Source organism: Sesamum indicum, linkage group LG1, assembly GCF_000512975.1.
Source record: "Sesamum indicum cultivar Zhongzhi No. 13 linkage group LG1, S_indicum_v1.0, whole genome shotgun sequence".
NCBI lineage: Eukaryota > Viridiplantae > Streptophyta > Magnoliopsida > Lamiales > Pedaliaceae > Sesamum > Sesamum indicum.
Genome location: NC_026145.1, coordinates 2,521,753 through 2,534,222, shown reverse-complemented (window position 1 = coordinate 2,534,222; position 12,470 = coordinate 2,521,753). Strand labels below are relative to the sequence as shown.

Below are 12,470 nucleotides of genomic sequence, written 5' to 3'. Positions count from 1 at the left end.
AAGCCGTACACAGCTTCAACTTCGCCATCGCAACCGCCTTGGTCAGCATGTCCGCAGGATTCTTTTCTCCTTGGATCTTCTCCAGCTGCAGTGCCTTCTTCTCCAGAAGTTGTCGGATGAAATGATACTTGATCTCGATGTGCTTTGTCCGCGAATGGAACGCGGGATTCTTTGCCAGATGGATCGCACTCTGACTATCACTATGAAGAATCACATCTGCCTGACGTTTTCCTAATTCACCCAAGAAGTGTTGCAGCCAAATGAGCTCCTTAGCTGCCTCAGTAACTGCCACGTACTCAGCTTCCGTCATGGACAGTGTGACAACCTTCTGCAGCTTTGAGACCCAGGATATGGCTGTACCGCCATATGTGAACACGTACCCTGTAGTGCTCCTCCTTTTATCATAGTCACTCCCTGCAAAATCAGCGTCAACAAACCCAAACAAGGTAAGCTTGCCCTTACCAAACACCAATGCTCGGTCCTTAGTACCCCTTAGGTACCTAAGAATCCATTTTACAGCTTCCCAGTGCATCAATCCTGGATTGCTCATAAAACGGCTAACTACTCCCACTGCATGTGCTATATTCGGTCGAGCACAGATCATAGCATACATCAGGCTCCCAATTGCTGAGGCATACGGTGTGACTCTCATCTTTGCACGTTCGGAATCAGTTTGGGGCGAATCACTGTTGGATAGTTTGAACTGATTTTCCAATGGCATTCTAACCGATTTCGCATTTCCATCTTGAATCTGCATAATACCTTCTCAATATAATTAGATTGAGATAACCATAATTTACCAGTACCTTTGTCCCTTGTGATTTTCATGCCCAATATCTGCCTTGCTTCGCCAAGATCTTTCATGTCAAACTTCCTCGACAACTGATCCTTGAGCCTATTGATCTCCTTGACATTTGATCCTGCTATCAACATGTCATCAACATACAGGAGTAGAATGATAAAAAACTCATCGAACCTCTTCACGTAGCAGCAATGATCAGCATTGCATCTAGAGAAACCTATCTCTAGCATGAAGTTGTCAAACTTCCTGTACCACTGCCGCGGAGCCTGTTTCAATCCATACAGGCTTTTCTTCAGACGACACACCTGCTGATCATCTCCATTATACCCCTCTGGCTGTACCATGTATATCTCCTCCTCAAGATCCCCGTGTAGGAAGGCTGGTTTCACATCCATCTGTTGTAACTCCAAGTTCTCTGCCACTACCATGCTCAACACAAGACGAATAGTAGTTAACTTGACAACAGGTGTAAAAACATCAGTAAAGTCAATACCGTATCTTTGTTGGAATCCCTTTACTACGAGTCTTGCCTTGTACCGCTTCTTCCCGTCTGATTCTTTCTTAACTCGATAGACCCATCTGTTCTGTAGGGCCTTCTTTCCTTTTGGGAGCTGACACAATTCCCATGTGTTGTTTTTCTTCAACGACTTCATCTCGTCGTTCATCGCAAGCTCCCACTTGCTCTTGTGGGCATCATTGACTGCCTCTGCGTAACATTCGGGTTCTCCACAATCAGACAAAAGCAAGTAATAAAGAGAGGGGGAGTACCTATCTAGGGCCCTTATCAGCCACGGTTCTCGACCCAGTGCCAAGGGTGTGCTGCTTTCAGTAATCGGTTCCTCCGATACTGGTTCTGGCTCTATCTCCGTCTGTTCGGTTTCGTCCGTCTGAACTCCCATTGAATCCGTATCTGCTGGTCTCATGATCCCGGAATTTGAAATGTCGAGATCAACAAATTCCCTTTCCTTCTTGTCATCGTCCGGGCTTACCTTCCTGTCGTTGTACATTACATCCTCATTGAATATAACATTCCTCCTACGAATTATTTTCCGGTTTTGATCATCCCAGAATCTATACCCAAATTCGTCAGTCCCATACCCAATGAATGTACATTTAATCGACTTAGCATCCAGCTTAGTCCGATCATCGTTCAAAATATAGGCTGAACAACCAAACGTACGTAAGAAAGAAAGATCCACTTTCTTACCACTCCATACCTCTTCTGGTATCCTGTTGTTCAACGGGACAGAAGGCCCTCGATTGATCAAGAAGCAGCCGTGTCGACTACATCTGCCCAAAACATCTTTGGTAGTCCGCTCTTCAATCGCATGCATCTCGCACGCTCATTCAGTGTTCTGTTCATCCTCTCAGCAACACCATTTTGCTGAGGTATCCCCGGGATTATTTTCTGCATTCGGATTCCATGGTCGGCGCAGTAATTCTTGATACCTTCACTGCTGTACTCGCCACCATTATCCGATCTGAGACATTTCACTTGTAGACCTGTCTCATTTTCCACTAGTGCCCTCCATCTCCTGAATGTATCAAAGGCATCAGATTTTCTTTTTAAGAAATACACCCATACCTTTCTAGTGGAATCATCGACGAATGTCATGTAGTACGTTGATCCACCAAGAGATGACACTGGTGCTGGCCCCCACAAATCGGTGTGAACAAGCTCCAACTTTTCTTTCCTCGGAGTTCTTCCTGTGGTCAAGAAGCTCACCCGCTTCTGCTTTCCGAACACGCAGTATTCACAATGACCCACCTCCACTGATTTTAACTCGGGCAACCGTCCTTTCGACTTCAGCACGTTCATTCCTTTCTCGCTCATGTGGCCCAAGCGATTGTGCCACAGGTTAGCCTGCGATACAATTCCTGCAAATAGGATGTTTGAACTGGATCCTCCCGCCATGTAGAGCGTTCCCGACTTTAGTCCTCGTGCCAAAGTCATTGCTCCCCGACTGATCCTCCACTTCGCGTCTCCAAACGTCGTGTGGAATCCATCACTATCCAGCTGTCCGACTGAGATCAAGTTCCTCTTCAGTCTTGGTATGTGTCTCACATCATGTAGGGTCCAACATGACCCATTCATTGATTTGATCCGCACATCTCCCTTTCCTACAATCTTGAGGGGTTTGTTATCTGCAAGATAAATTAAGCCAAAATCACCTGAGGTGTATGGCTCCATGATGTCTTTGTTGCTGCATGAGTGGAATGAGGCCCCTGAATCCACAACCCAATCATCGGAAGAACTGCTCACACTCAACAAGAGTGCATCCGTGATGTCTTTCGTTGCGGCATTCGCTGTCCGGCCCTCCTTTTCCTTCTTTGGCGCCCGACATTCGCTTTTCATGTGTCCGGGCTTCTCGCAGTTCCAGCACACCATCTCCTTCTTGCCCTTGTTCTTCCCCCTGGACCTTGACCTTCCACGGTATTTACCGCGTGTATCAGGTCTCCCTCTGAACTCTGTATGTAGTGCAGAGCCAGATGATCCACCCGTTTGCTTTCTACGGGTTTCCTCGTTCAACATCATGTCCCTGATGTTGTCGAACTTCATCTTTTCCTTCCCAGACGAAGTGCTTACCGAAGTAACAACCACATCCCAACTGTCAGGTAAAGATGAAAGCAAAATTAACGCTTTTACCTCATCGTCAAACACGATATCCACAGACGCCAGCTGTGTCGTGAGTTGGTTGAAATCATTGAGGTGATCGGCCACCGACTTCTCATGTCCCTGATGTTGTCGAACTTCATCTTTTCCTTCCCAGACGAAGTGCTTACCGAAGTAACAACCACATCCCAACTGTCAGGTAAAGATGAGAGCAAAATTAACGCTTTTACCTCATCGTCAAACACGATATTCACAGATGCCAGCTGTGTCGTAAGTTGGTTGAAGTCATTGAGGTGATCGGCCACCGACTTCCTCTCCTCCATCTGCAACCTGAATAGTTTCTTCATCAGTATGACCTTGTTCATTGCTGAGGGTTTCTCGTACATATCGGCAAGAGTTTGTAGGACTTCCTTCGTGCTCTTCGCTCCCTTCACATGATAGGCGACATTCCGAGAGAGCGACAGGATTATTGCGCTCATCGCCTTTCGATCGAGCACCTTCCATTCTTCATCACTCGTCTTCTCGGATTTCTCTGCAAGTGGTTCGTATAGGTCCTTCCCGTACAGGTAGGCCTCCATTTGCATACGCCAAAACCCAAAGTCGGAACCATTGACTTCCTCTCCTCCATCTGCAACCTGAATAGTTTCTTCATCAGCATGACCTTGTTCATTGCTGAGGGTTTCTCGTACATATCGGCAAGAGTTTGTAGGACTTCCTTCGTGCTCTTCGCTCCCTTCACATGATAGGCGACATTCCGAGAGAGCGACAGGATTATTGCGCTCATCGCCTTTCGATCGAGCACCTTCCATTCTTCATCACTCGTCTTCTCGGATTTCTCTGCAAGTGGTTCGTATAGGTCCTTCCCGTACAGGTAGGCCTCCATTTGCATACGCCAAAACCCAAAGTCGGAACCATTGAACCGTTCGACTGAAAACTTTCCCTCCATCTTAACTCCTTGAACCAGGCTCTGATACCAGTTGTTAGGAAATGGATCGGGTTAAGATGGATAACAGGTGGAATATGAAGGCGATAAAAGATACACGAATTTGTTAACCCAGTTTGGATATAAATCCTACGTCTGGGGGCGATACCAAGCCAGGAGAAAACACTCAAAGAGGAGAAAAATTGAGGAGTACAACACACACACACTTGTATGCAAGTCTTCACCACACGTGAAAGACAACACTCACCCTCGTCTCAACTCTTTCTTTTCTCTCTACTCTATTCTATTCTACTCTACTAAACAATGCTAATAAGAGTAGTATATATATAGCCATGACTTATCCTTTTTCCAACTCAACTTGGGATTTCTAAGTTGAATCGAGTTATCCTTTTCCAACTCATCTTTGAATCGGGTTATCCTTCTCCAGCTCAACTTGGGATTTCTAAGTTGAATCAGGTTATCCTTTTCTTCTTCAAATCAATCTTCACAACTTAATAATCTCCCACTTGAAGATTGATTAGCTTTTCTCCACTTCTTTCTTGGTACCGCCGGGTTTGTCCACTCTAGTCATCAAGGCCAGTCGAAGCCGTACACAGCTTCAACTTCTCCATCGCAACCGCCTTGGTCAGCATGTCCGCAGGATTCTTTTCTCCTTGAATCTTCTCCAGCTGCAGTGTCTTCTTCTCCAGAAGTTGTCGGATGAAATGGTACTTGATCTCGATGTGCTTTGTCCGTGAATGGAACGCGGGATTCTTTGCCAGATGGATCGCACTCTGACTATCACTATGAAGAATCACATCTGCCTGAGACACCCAAAACATGACTATCTCTAATAATCACTAATAAAAATCACTACATGACTATCTCGATGTGCTTTGTCCGCGAATGGAACGCGGGATTCCTTTTGATAAGTGCGACTACATACTTTTCTTTATAGGAGATATTCTTATTTTGTTATTGAGACGACCTTTCCTTTTACCGATACAATCTGTTTCTCTTCCATAACTTGTATTTTTTCCTATTTATATATAATATAACACTTGTATGAAACCATTAGTTTAAGTACTTAAGAAGATATGAGAATTATGTTCTCCACTCAGGTTGCGTAAAACATTTGAATGATTCTCTTTTAGTAAATTTATTACAATTATATAATAAGTTTCACTCACTAATAATTAATAATGAATGTCAATTATTAATATCAAATATAAATAACTAATTCCAATAATTATAATTACAGTCGCGCAACAACTCTTATTAAAATTGATGAATACCCATATATCAGTAAGACTTGAACTTATAATTTTTTATCGTGAGACTTCTGTTCACCAATTAAACTAGGTCTCGTTGACTGATATGAATAATTTAAAGAGGTGGGAACAACAAATAAATAAAAGTACTAAATATCCCTTGAGACAATAAACAATTATAATAAACAAAAAACTCGTTTTAATAAACAACAGATGGTGCGCTGGTATAATTTTCTTAATTCTAGTCAATAAACAAAAAACTTCAATTCGATTTTTTAAAAGAAGATAAGTCATGTATATGTGTAGCTATCGTAAAGCAAACTGAAATGTTTTTTTTTTTTTTTCTAATTAGAAACAATATATTACATTAATATCGATAAAATTGACAAAGATATCGGTTCAATAAATAAAACTTACAATAAACCCATCAAGTTCCCACCTTAATTTTGGCAAAATTTCCATTAATTCAACTCTTTCAAGCTATTTTTTGTGTATCATTTGTACGACTACTAAACATGGCCTTTTATTATTGAAGTCCAGCCTTATTTTTCTCCAAATTGGTCCTCTTGATTAGATTTCAAGTTAAACTAATTGAGGGTACTAAAATTGATGAAATTAACAAACATTAGTGTGCCAAAATTGATTTAGGGACATAACTAAGGTACGAAAAATATAGTTATCCCTTTAAATAATATAAAAAACAAATTGGCCAAGAGTTAAATAATCAAGTAACATATTTAATTTGGATGAATAACAATTTACTCACATGTGATATTAAAAATGAACACATTACCCTCTTATGAAAAATATATATCAATTTACCTTCCTATACTTTTTAAAATAAAGCAATTTACCTCCTTATATATGGATATAAATTGTTTTATTTTAAAAATTATAAGGGGGTAAATTGTTGAATTTTAAAATACAAAGAGAAAAATCGCTATTTATTTTGTCATAAAGAGGTAATTTGCTTATTTGCAATATCACAATGGAGTTGCTATTTTTCCTTATTTAATTTATTCCATCAGTGTACACATATTCCCGACTGAATTAAGCAGAATACATCACATAAATCAACGGTACCGAACTAAACATACAGACCCTCCCCACACAGCCTGGGCGTGGGAATGGCAATCAACGGTTGGCTTTTCCTCAACACAAGTCCGAGTTTCTCCGCCATATCCACATCTTCGCCGTCCGGCAATCGCCACTCAAATGAATGCAGAAGTGAAGCTAATATATACATCAGCGTCCTCTCGGCCAGAGCCACACCAGCACATACCCTCCTGCCCGATCCAAACGGCGCATACTGAAAATTGTTACCATGAAAATCCCATTCTTGATCAGTCCCGTTTAGAAACCTCTCCGGGTTGAATTCCAGGGGATTGTCCCAGAGACTAGGGTCTCTCTGAATGGACCACACGTTGAGAAAAACAGTGGCGTGTTTGGGGATTGTGTACCCGCCGACGACGCAGGATTGACTGGGGCGTCGCGGGAGGAGAAGGGGCACCGCGGGATGTAAGCGCAGGGTTTCTTTTACTACGGCGTCCAAGTAGCGCAGTTTCGGTAGATGGGATTCTTCGACGACGGTGCTTAGGCCTATGAGATCCGACAGTTCTTTCTGCACTTTATGCAGTTTCTCCTTGTGGTTTAGAAGCTCTGCCATGACCCATTGGATTATGGTTGATGTTGTGTCGGTTCCACCTACCACTGTGTCCTGTTACAATATATAAACGGACTGTATAACTATTATATGATTAAATGTAATTTATTTCGTATAATATTATAAATGAATAAATTATTTTATATATAAAAAAATAATAATTTATTTTTTCTAAACGAAATAATTTATCTCTCTAAATTGTTTTATATTAATATTAATATATTAATAATATATATATAAATTGTTTTATATATTAATAATTCATTTCAAATTTAATATATGATATTTTTTATTTTATTTAATATATACACATTTAAAAATATATTTTATATACATGACTTGTATATATTATATAGAATAGAACATATTAGAAGTTTAAATAAAAGATATTCTTTTGCATTGGTTAAGACCAATAATGATGTGGATATGCGGAATAAAAAAGTATGAAAATACAAAAAAAATGATTCAACTCCAGAGATGAATATAATCTGGAATTAGTACATATAATTAGATTATCTTACTGGCTAAACATTATTAGCTGATGAATAATCATTTCCTTAAATTTACACAAATCATTTTAATTAGCATATCCTTAAAATGGTCGACCTTGACGATACCATCAAATAAAATAAACATATTTTAAATTATACAATAGATTTAATTGTATTTTTGTTCCTGTTAATTTTAATAATTTTAATCAATTTTGTCTTGAAATCACAAAATTAAAAGAGGTGAAGCATCAATATTTCAATTTTAACAAATTTAAAAATTAAAATATTAATTAAGAACTAAAATACATGATTAAAAATGAAATTGAGCCTCATACAATTATCAATAATAATCTAATTAATTACCATAACATAGTATATAACATTGAAAGCAATTGAATCCAATCCAAATATAGATTTCTCCTAGACCAAATATTGTTAATTAACTCAAATTTTCTATCTATTCAAATATTGTTACTCAAATTTTCTATCTATTCACCAAAAAAGTTCTTCTCCAAGTTAAATTTGTAGTGCAAGCAAATTACAAATAAATATAATATATTTGTTACGTGATTGATTATTTTTTTTAAATTATATATCAATCATACAATAAGTGAATTGCATTTGTTATATAATTAATTCAAATTTAATCAAAATCGACTAGCATTAATTTTTTTCTCCTATTCTGTAATATGACATCAATAGTATGTTTCAGACAAAAGTGAAACTAGTCATAGAAACAGTTGAATTTTCCATTTCTTATTATTTCTATGGGAACCGAAAGTGATGAATCTTACCATTAAAAGGGCCCTTAACTCAGTCATGTTGATGGATGTCTCAGCATTTCTGCTCTCCTTGAGATCTATAAGAGTCTGCAGAAAATCCTTCTTCCCTTGATCAATTTTCCCATTTTCTGCCATCCCCATCCTCTCCTTCACCACCTCATCAACGATTCTATCCACACACTGCACATAACCCTTCATCTCTTTCGCAATCCCCTGTACATCAAACCTGGCAAGACCCGGAAAATAATCCGAAACATTCGGTTTCCCCAACAAATCAACGAGCTTCGACACCACCCCCCAATACTCCTCCCCGATCCTGTCCCGCTTCGCCCCCTCGATCGTGCTGCCCCAGATCATGCTCATTATCACATTCAATTCAATGAAAAACGTTACTTGACCGACGTCCACCGGCGTCCCAATCTTGGAATAAACATCTCTGAGGGCCCTCCTTACCTCTCCCCTCCGGAGATGGTACGACCCCTCAATGTTGCTGTTGCTGAGCATCTCCCTCGAAAATATCTTTCGCATCATGCGCCAGTGTGAGTCGTAGTCCGTCCACACAACGTCGTTCCCTCCATACGACGCGATCAATGCAGCAATTGGCGCATCCCGGTTGGCAAATACTGTATCGTGATCACGTACCACCTCTTTTACTAGGGACGGCGAGCTGATCACCATGCAGAGCTTGTTTCCGAGCTTGAACTTGTAGATAGGGCCGTATTTGTGGGCTAGTTCAGTGAATTGTATGTGTAGGTTTTCATGTAGAAACGGCAAGTACCCGAGTATTGGCAGGCCTCGTGGCCCTGGAGGCAAGGGAGGCGCTTCTTTACTTGTTTTTTTGATCATCCATACAATAGATAGCATGAAAACTGTGGCTAAAAGAGCTACGGTGGCAAAGGGATCCATCCTTATGCTATTATTGGACTATGAGATGTCCTCTCTTTTTGAAAAGGGATAATTACACTCCACCGTATTCAGGTTGAGTGTAATTATATATAATCTTCTCAAGATTGAATCTAACATTCTTAAGTTTTGCTTTCATTTAACAAATAAGTCAATTGTTAGTTAAAATTTACTGAATTTGCTGATATTAATGAAAAAACTGAATGAAAATTGAGACTTACCCTTGATTGACTTAAAAAACTAACTTATTGTAGGTCAAATAATTTTTTTTGAAGTAAACTACCCTTATAACAGTGAAGGTAAACCTCCTCATATGTTTTAATGTGTGAAGACGTATGAGGGTAATTTGATCATAAAAGTATTTTATTTGATTTATTATAAGTTAATAATAAGTCAGTCAGGGAGAAATATAGATTTTTTTTGATATTTTTTGTTAATATCAGCAAATTCCGTGAACTTTGACAAATGAAGAAACTTATTTGTTAGATGTAAATAAATTTTAGGGATGCTAGACGTAATTTTCAAATCACAAGAAATTTACGTGTAATTATATCAAAACTCAGGAGAAGGGAGTGTAATTATCCCTTTTAAAAATAATATGATGTTTTATTTAACATTCACACAAATTTCAACTCACTCATGAAATAATCAGTATCTTTGGTTTCTTTTACGAAATAAATTGGTTTCATTACTATATAATTTGAGTTGCTATCTGTTAGATTTTTTTATGTTAATATTTTTCTTGTCTTGTAATCAAACCCGGATTTGCATGGTCCCACCCCACGCAAATCAATCTTCTTGTTTCTTTTTTTTTGGCTTTTGATTACAAAATGGGAGATGAAAATAGGAAACCCACTGATTATCTTTAATAATTGTGCCTGTGTCGTGTACACGGATTAGGATTCTTATAGCTGATCACCTACGTTGCTAAAAGTTAAGTCTAATTAAGACATATATTTATTTTCATCAAAGATCTTCACAATAATTCAAACTCATGTGGTGGGTTATCTTAATTATCAATATAATCATATATTGAAGGTGCAAACCAATAATTTCAATATCGAATTGAATCAGCTGCCGGTTCGACCGGAAACTTGTCATGTGTCCGATCGAGGTTGGATATATAAAAACCAATACAGACAGGTCAAAACCCCGCCCGACCAGTTCGCGAATTTATAAAAAAATGAATTAAAAAGATGATCTCAAGTAATCAGTACACGGATGGCAAGTGGCACTACAGCTAGTTAAATCATTGTGTTTGTTTGGGGGTGGATTGGTGTGGTTGTCTCGGAGGACAATTGGTTATGTATTCTCGATTGTAAGTAGTTTGTATATCAAGCTACTGAAGTCACGTTTTCCAACTATCCATAAAAGTATCAAAATGCAGAAATTCGTTGTCTTTCTTTTGGTCTATGTATAGGCGTTACAAAATCCACACCGTAATCATCCTTGATAGCCCTGTTAAATTTGTTGTTGCTGGGATTCTGTTAGTGTTGGAACTTGGAGGTATCACCCCATGCATGAGCAGCATATTTACTTTCCTCCTGCTTTTTGAATTTTTGTTTCTTGTATTTAAGTGGGTGAATTGAGTATCAGATAAAAGGTTTGTTCAGTCTGTCCTTTAAGCTGAGTTTGTTTTCGAAAAAAATTCAAATAATCTCTTCTAGCAATTATCATCATCGTCATCTCTTGGAAGGCCTGCTGTAATGCCGTTCCAACACTATCCAGCCTGGTACGGCGTAATGTGGAGGTGGCCGACTTCTGCCCGGTGTGCAAGCATCCACATGAAAGCACTAAACACAATTTGTTGGATGTGTCCCTTGGCCAGACAGGTTTGGGCTTTGACTCATCTTCATCCTTGATCATTTCTTTTTGCATAGCGATGAAGAAGGTTGGTTCTGTAGAGACTGTCACTACCTTGATCCCATGGATGCTGGTCGTTTTCTTATGTACACCGGCAGCAATAAGGCGCTGATGGGAGAAGGTCTCGCAAGCCCTGGAGTTGCTTAATTCTGCCAATTTAGGGTTATAGGATTTTGTTACTTGTTCTTCTCGTCTTCGTCTTGATATGAAACCTCGAAATTTGTCTCTCCCCGAGATCAAAATGGGTTCATCAAAATCAACTTTGATGGAGCCGTCTTTGCTGATCATCAAGACATTAGTAATTACATGTGGGCCTCGTGGGACCTAAGGCTTGTCCAAGCTTTTAAATTAATTACACATTAACTTTGGATTACATATTAGTTTATCTAATCAATTAATTTCATATCCGTATCAATCCTTTACTTAATTCTTGGACTTAATCTTTAATTAATTTAATTCAATAATCCTAAATTTCAATACTTAATTAATTAATCTAATTAACCTTTTGGCTCTCAAATTAAATAGGGCCTCAATAAATAATATAAGTATTTAAGTGTAAACTCCTTTAAAACAATCCTCTCTCTCTCTCTTAAAATTAATTCAGTAATTAATTTTCATTTGAAATTAATTTTTCAATTAATTTTCAATACAGTTAGTAATATGTGTGTAACCTTTATACTTATATCCTCCTCCAAATTTCGGCTTGTACCACTAATAGAATTTGATTTGGTAACTTATTTGCTCTAATTCAATTAATAACTCTTAACTGACTAAAAAATCCAAGATTACTTGTTATTATGGTGGTCGTCTAATAATGATGCATGCCACTAAAGATATTTGAAAATAACGTGAACTTTAAACTGCATGTACCATACGAATATGCTCATTCCGTCAAGCTATTGATCAAAGTCAAGATCACAAATTCTATCGATTCTCATACTTGATTTTGATAACTATGTAAGGAAAAACTTTTTTTTGGTTCATAACTTTGTCCGCGATTGATTTTAGTACACTAACTGTCGTTGTTATCATATTTTGACCAATAATACAGAAATTGGTCAATAAACACAGCGGCGAACGAAAATTAAATTTTTTGCCTAAAAATAGCATGTGCACGGCACATGCTCTTTAATTTGGGAATTTTTAATCCTATGTGGCA

The 12,470-nt window shown here is 38.5% G+C and overlaps 1 protein-coding gene across 1 annotated transcript; it reads right to left on the bottom strand.

Moving 5' to 3' along the window:
- LOC105155520 (flavonoid 3',5'-hydroxylase-like) lies at positions 6,557–9,519 on the bottom strand. The gene is made up of 2 exons (XM_011071414.2): positions 8,558–9,519; positions 6,557–7,326 (listed from the first exon to the last, which is right to left on the bottom strand). Exons 1-2 carry the CDS (start codon positions 9,449–9,451, stop codon positions 6,697–6,699), a joined length of 1,524 nt encoding a protein of 507 aa, XP_011069716.1. The 5' UTR covers positions 9,452–9,519; the 3' UTR covers positions 6,557–6,696.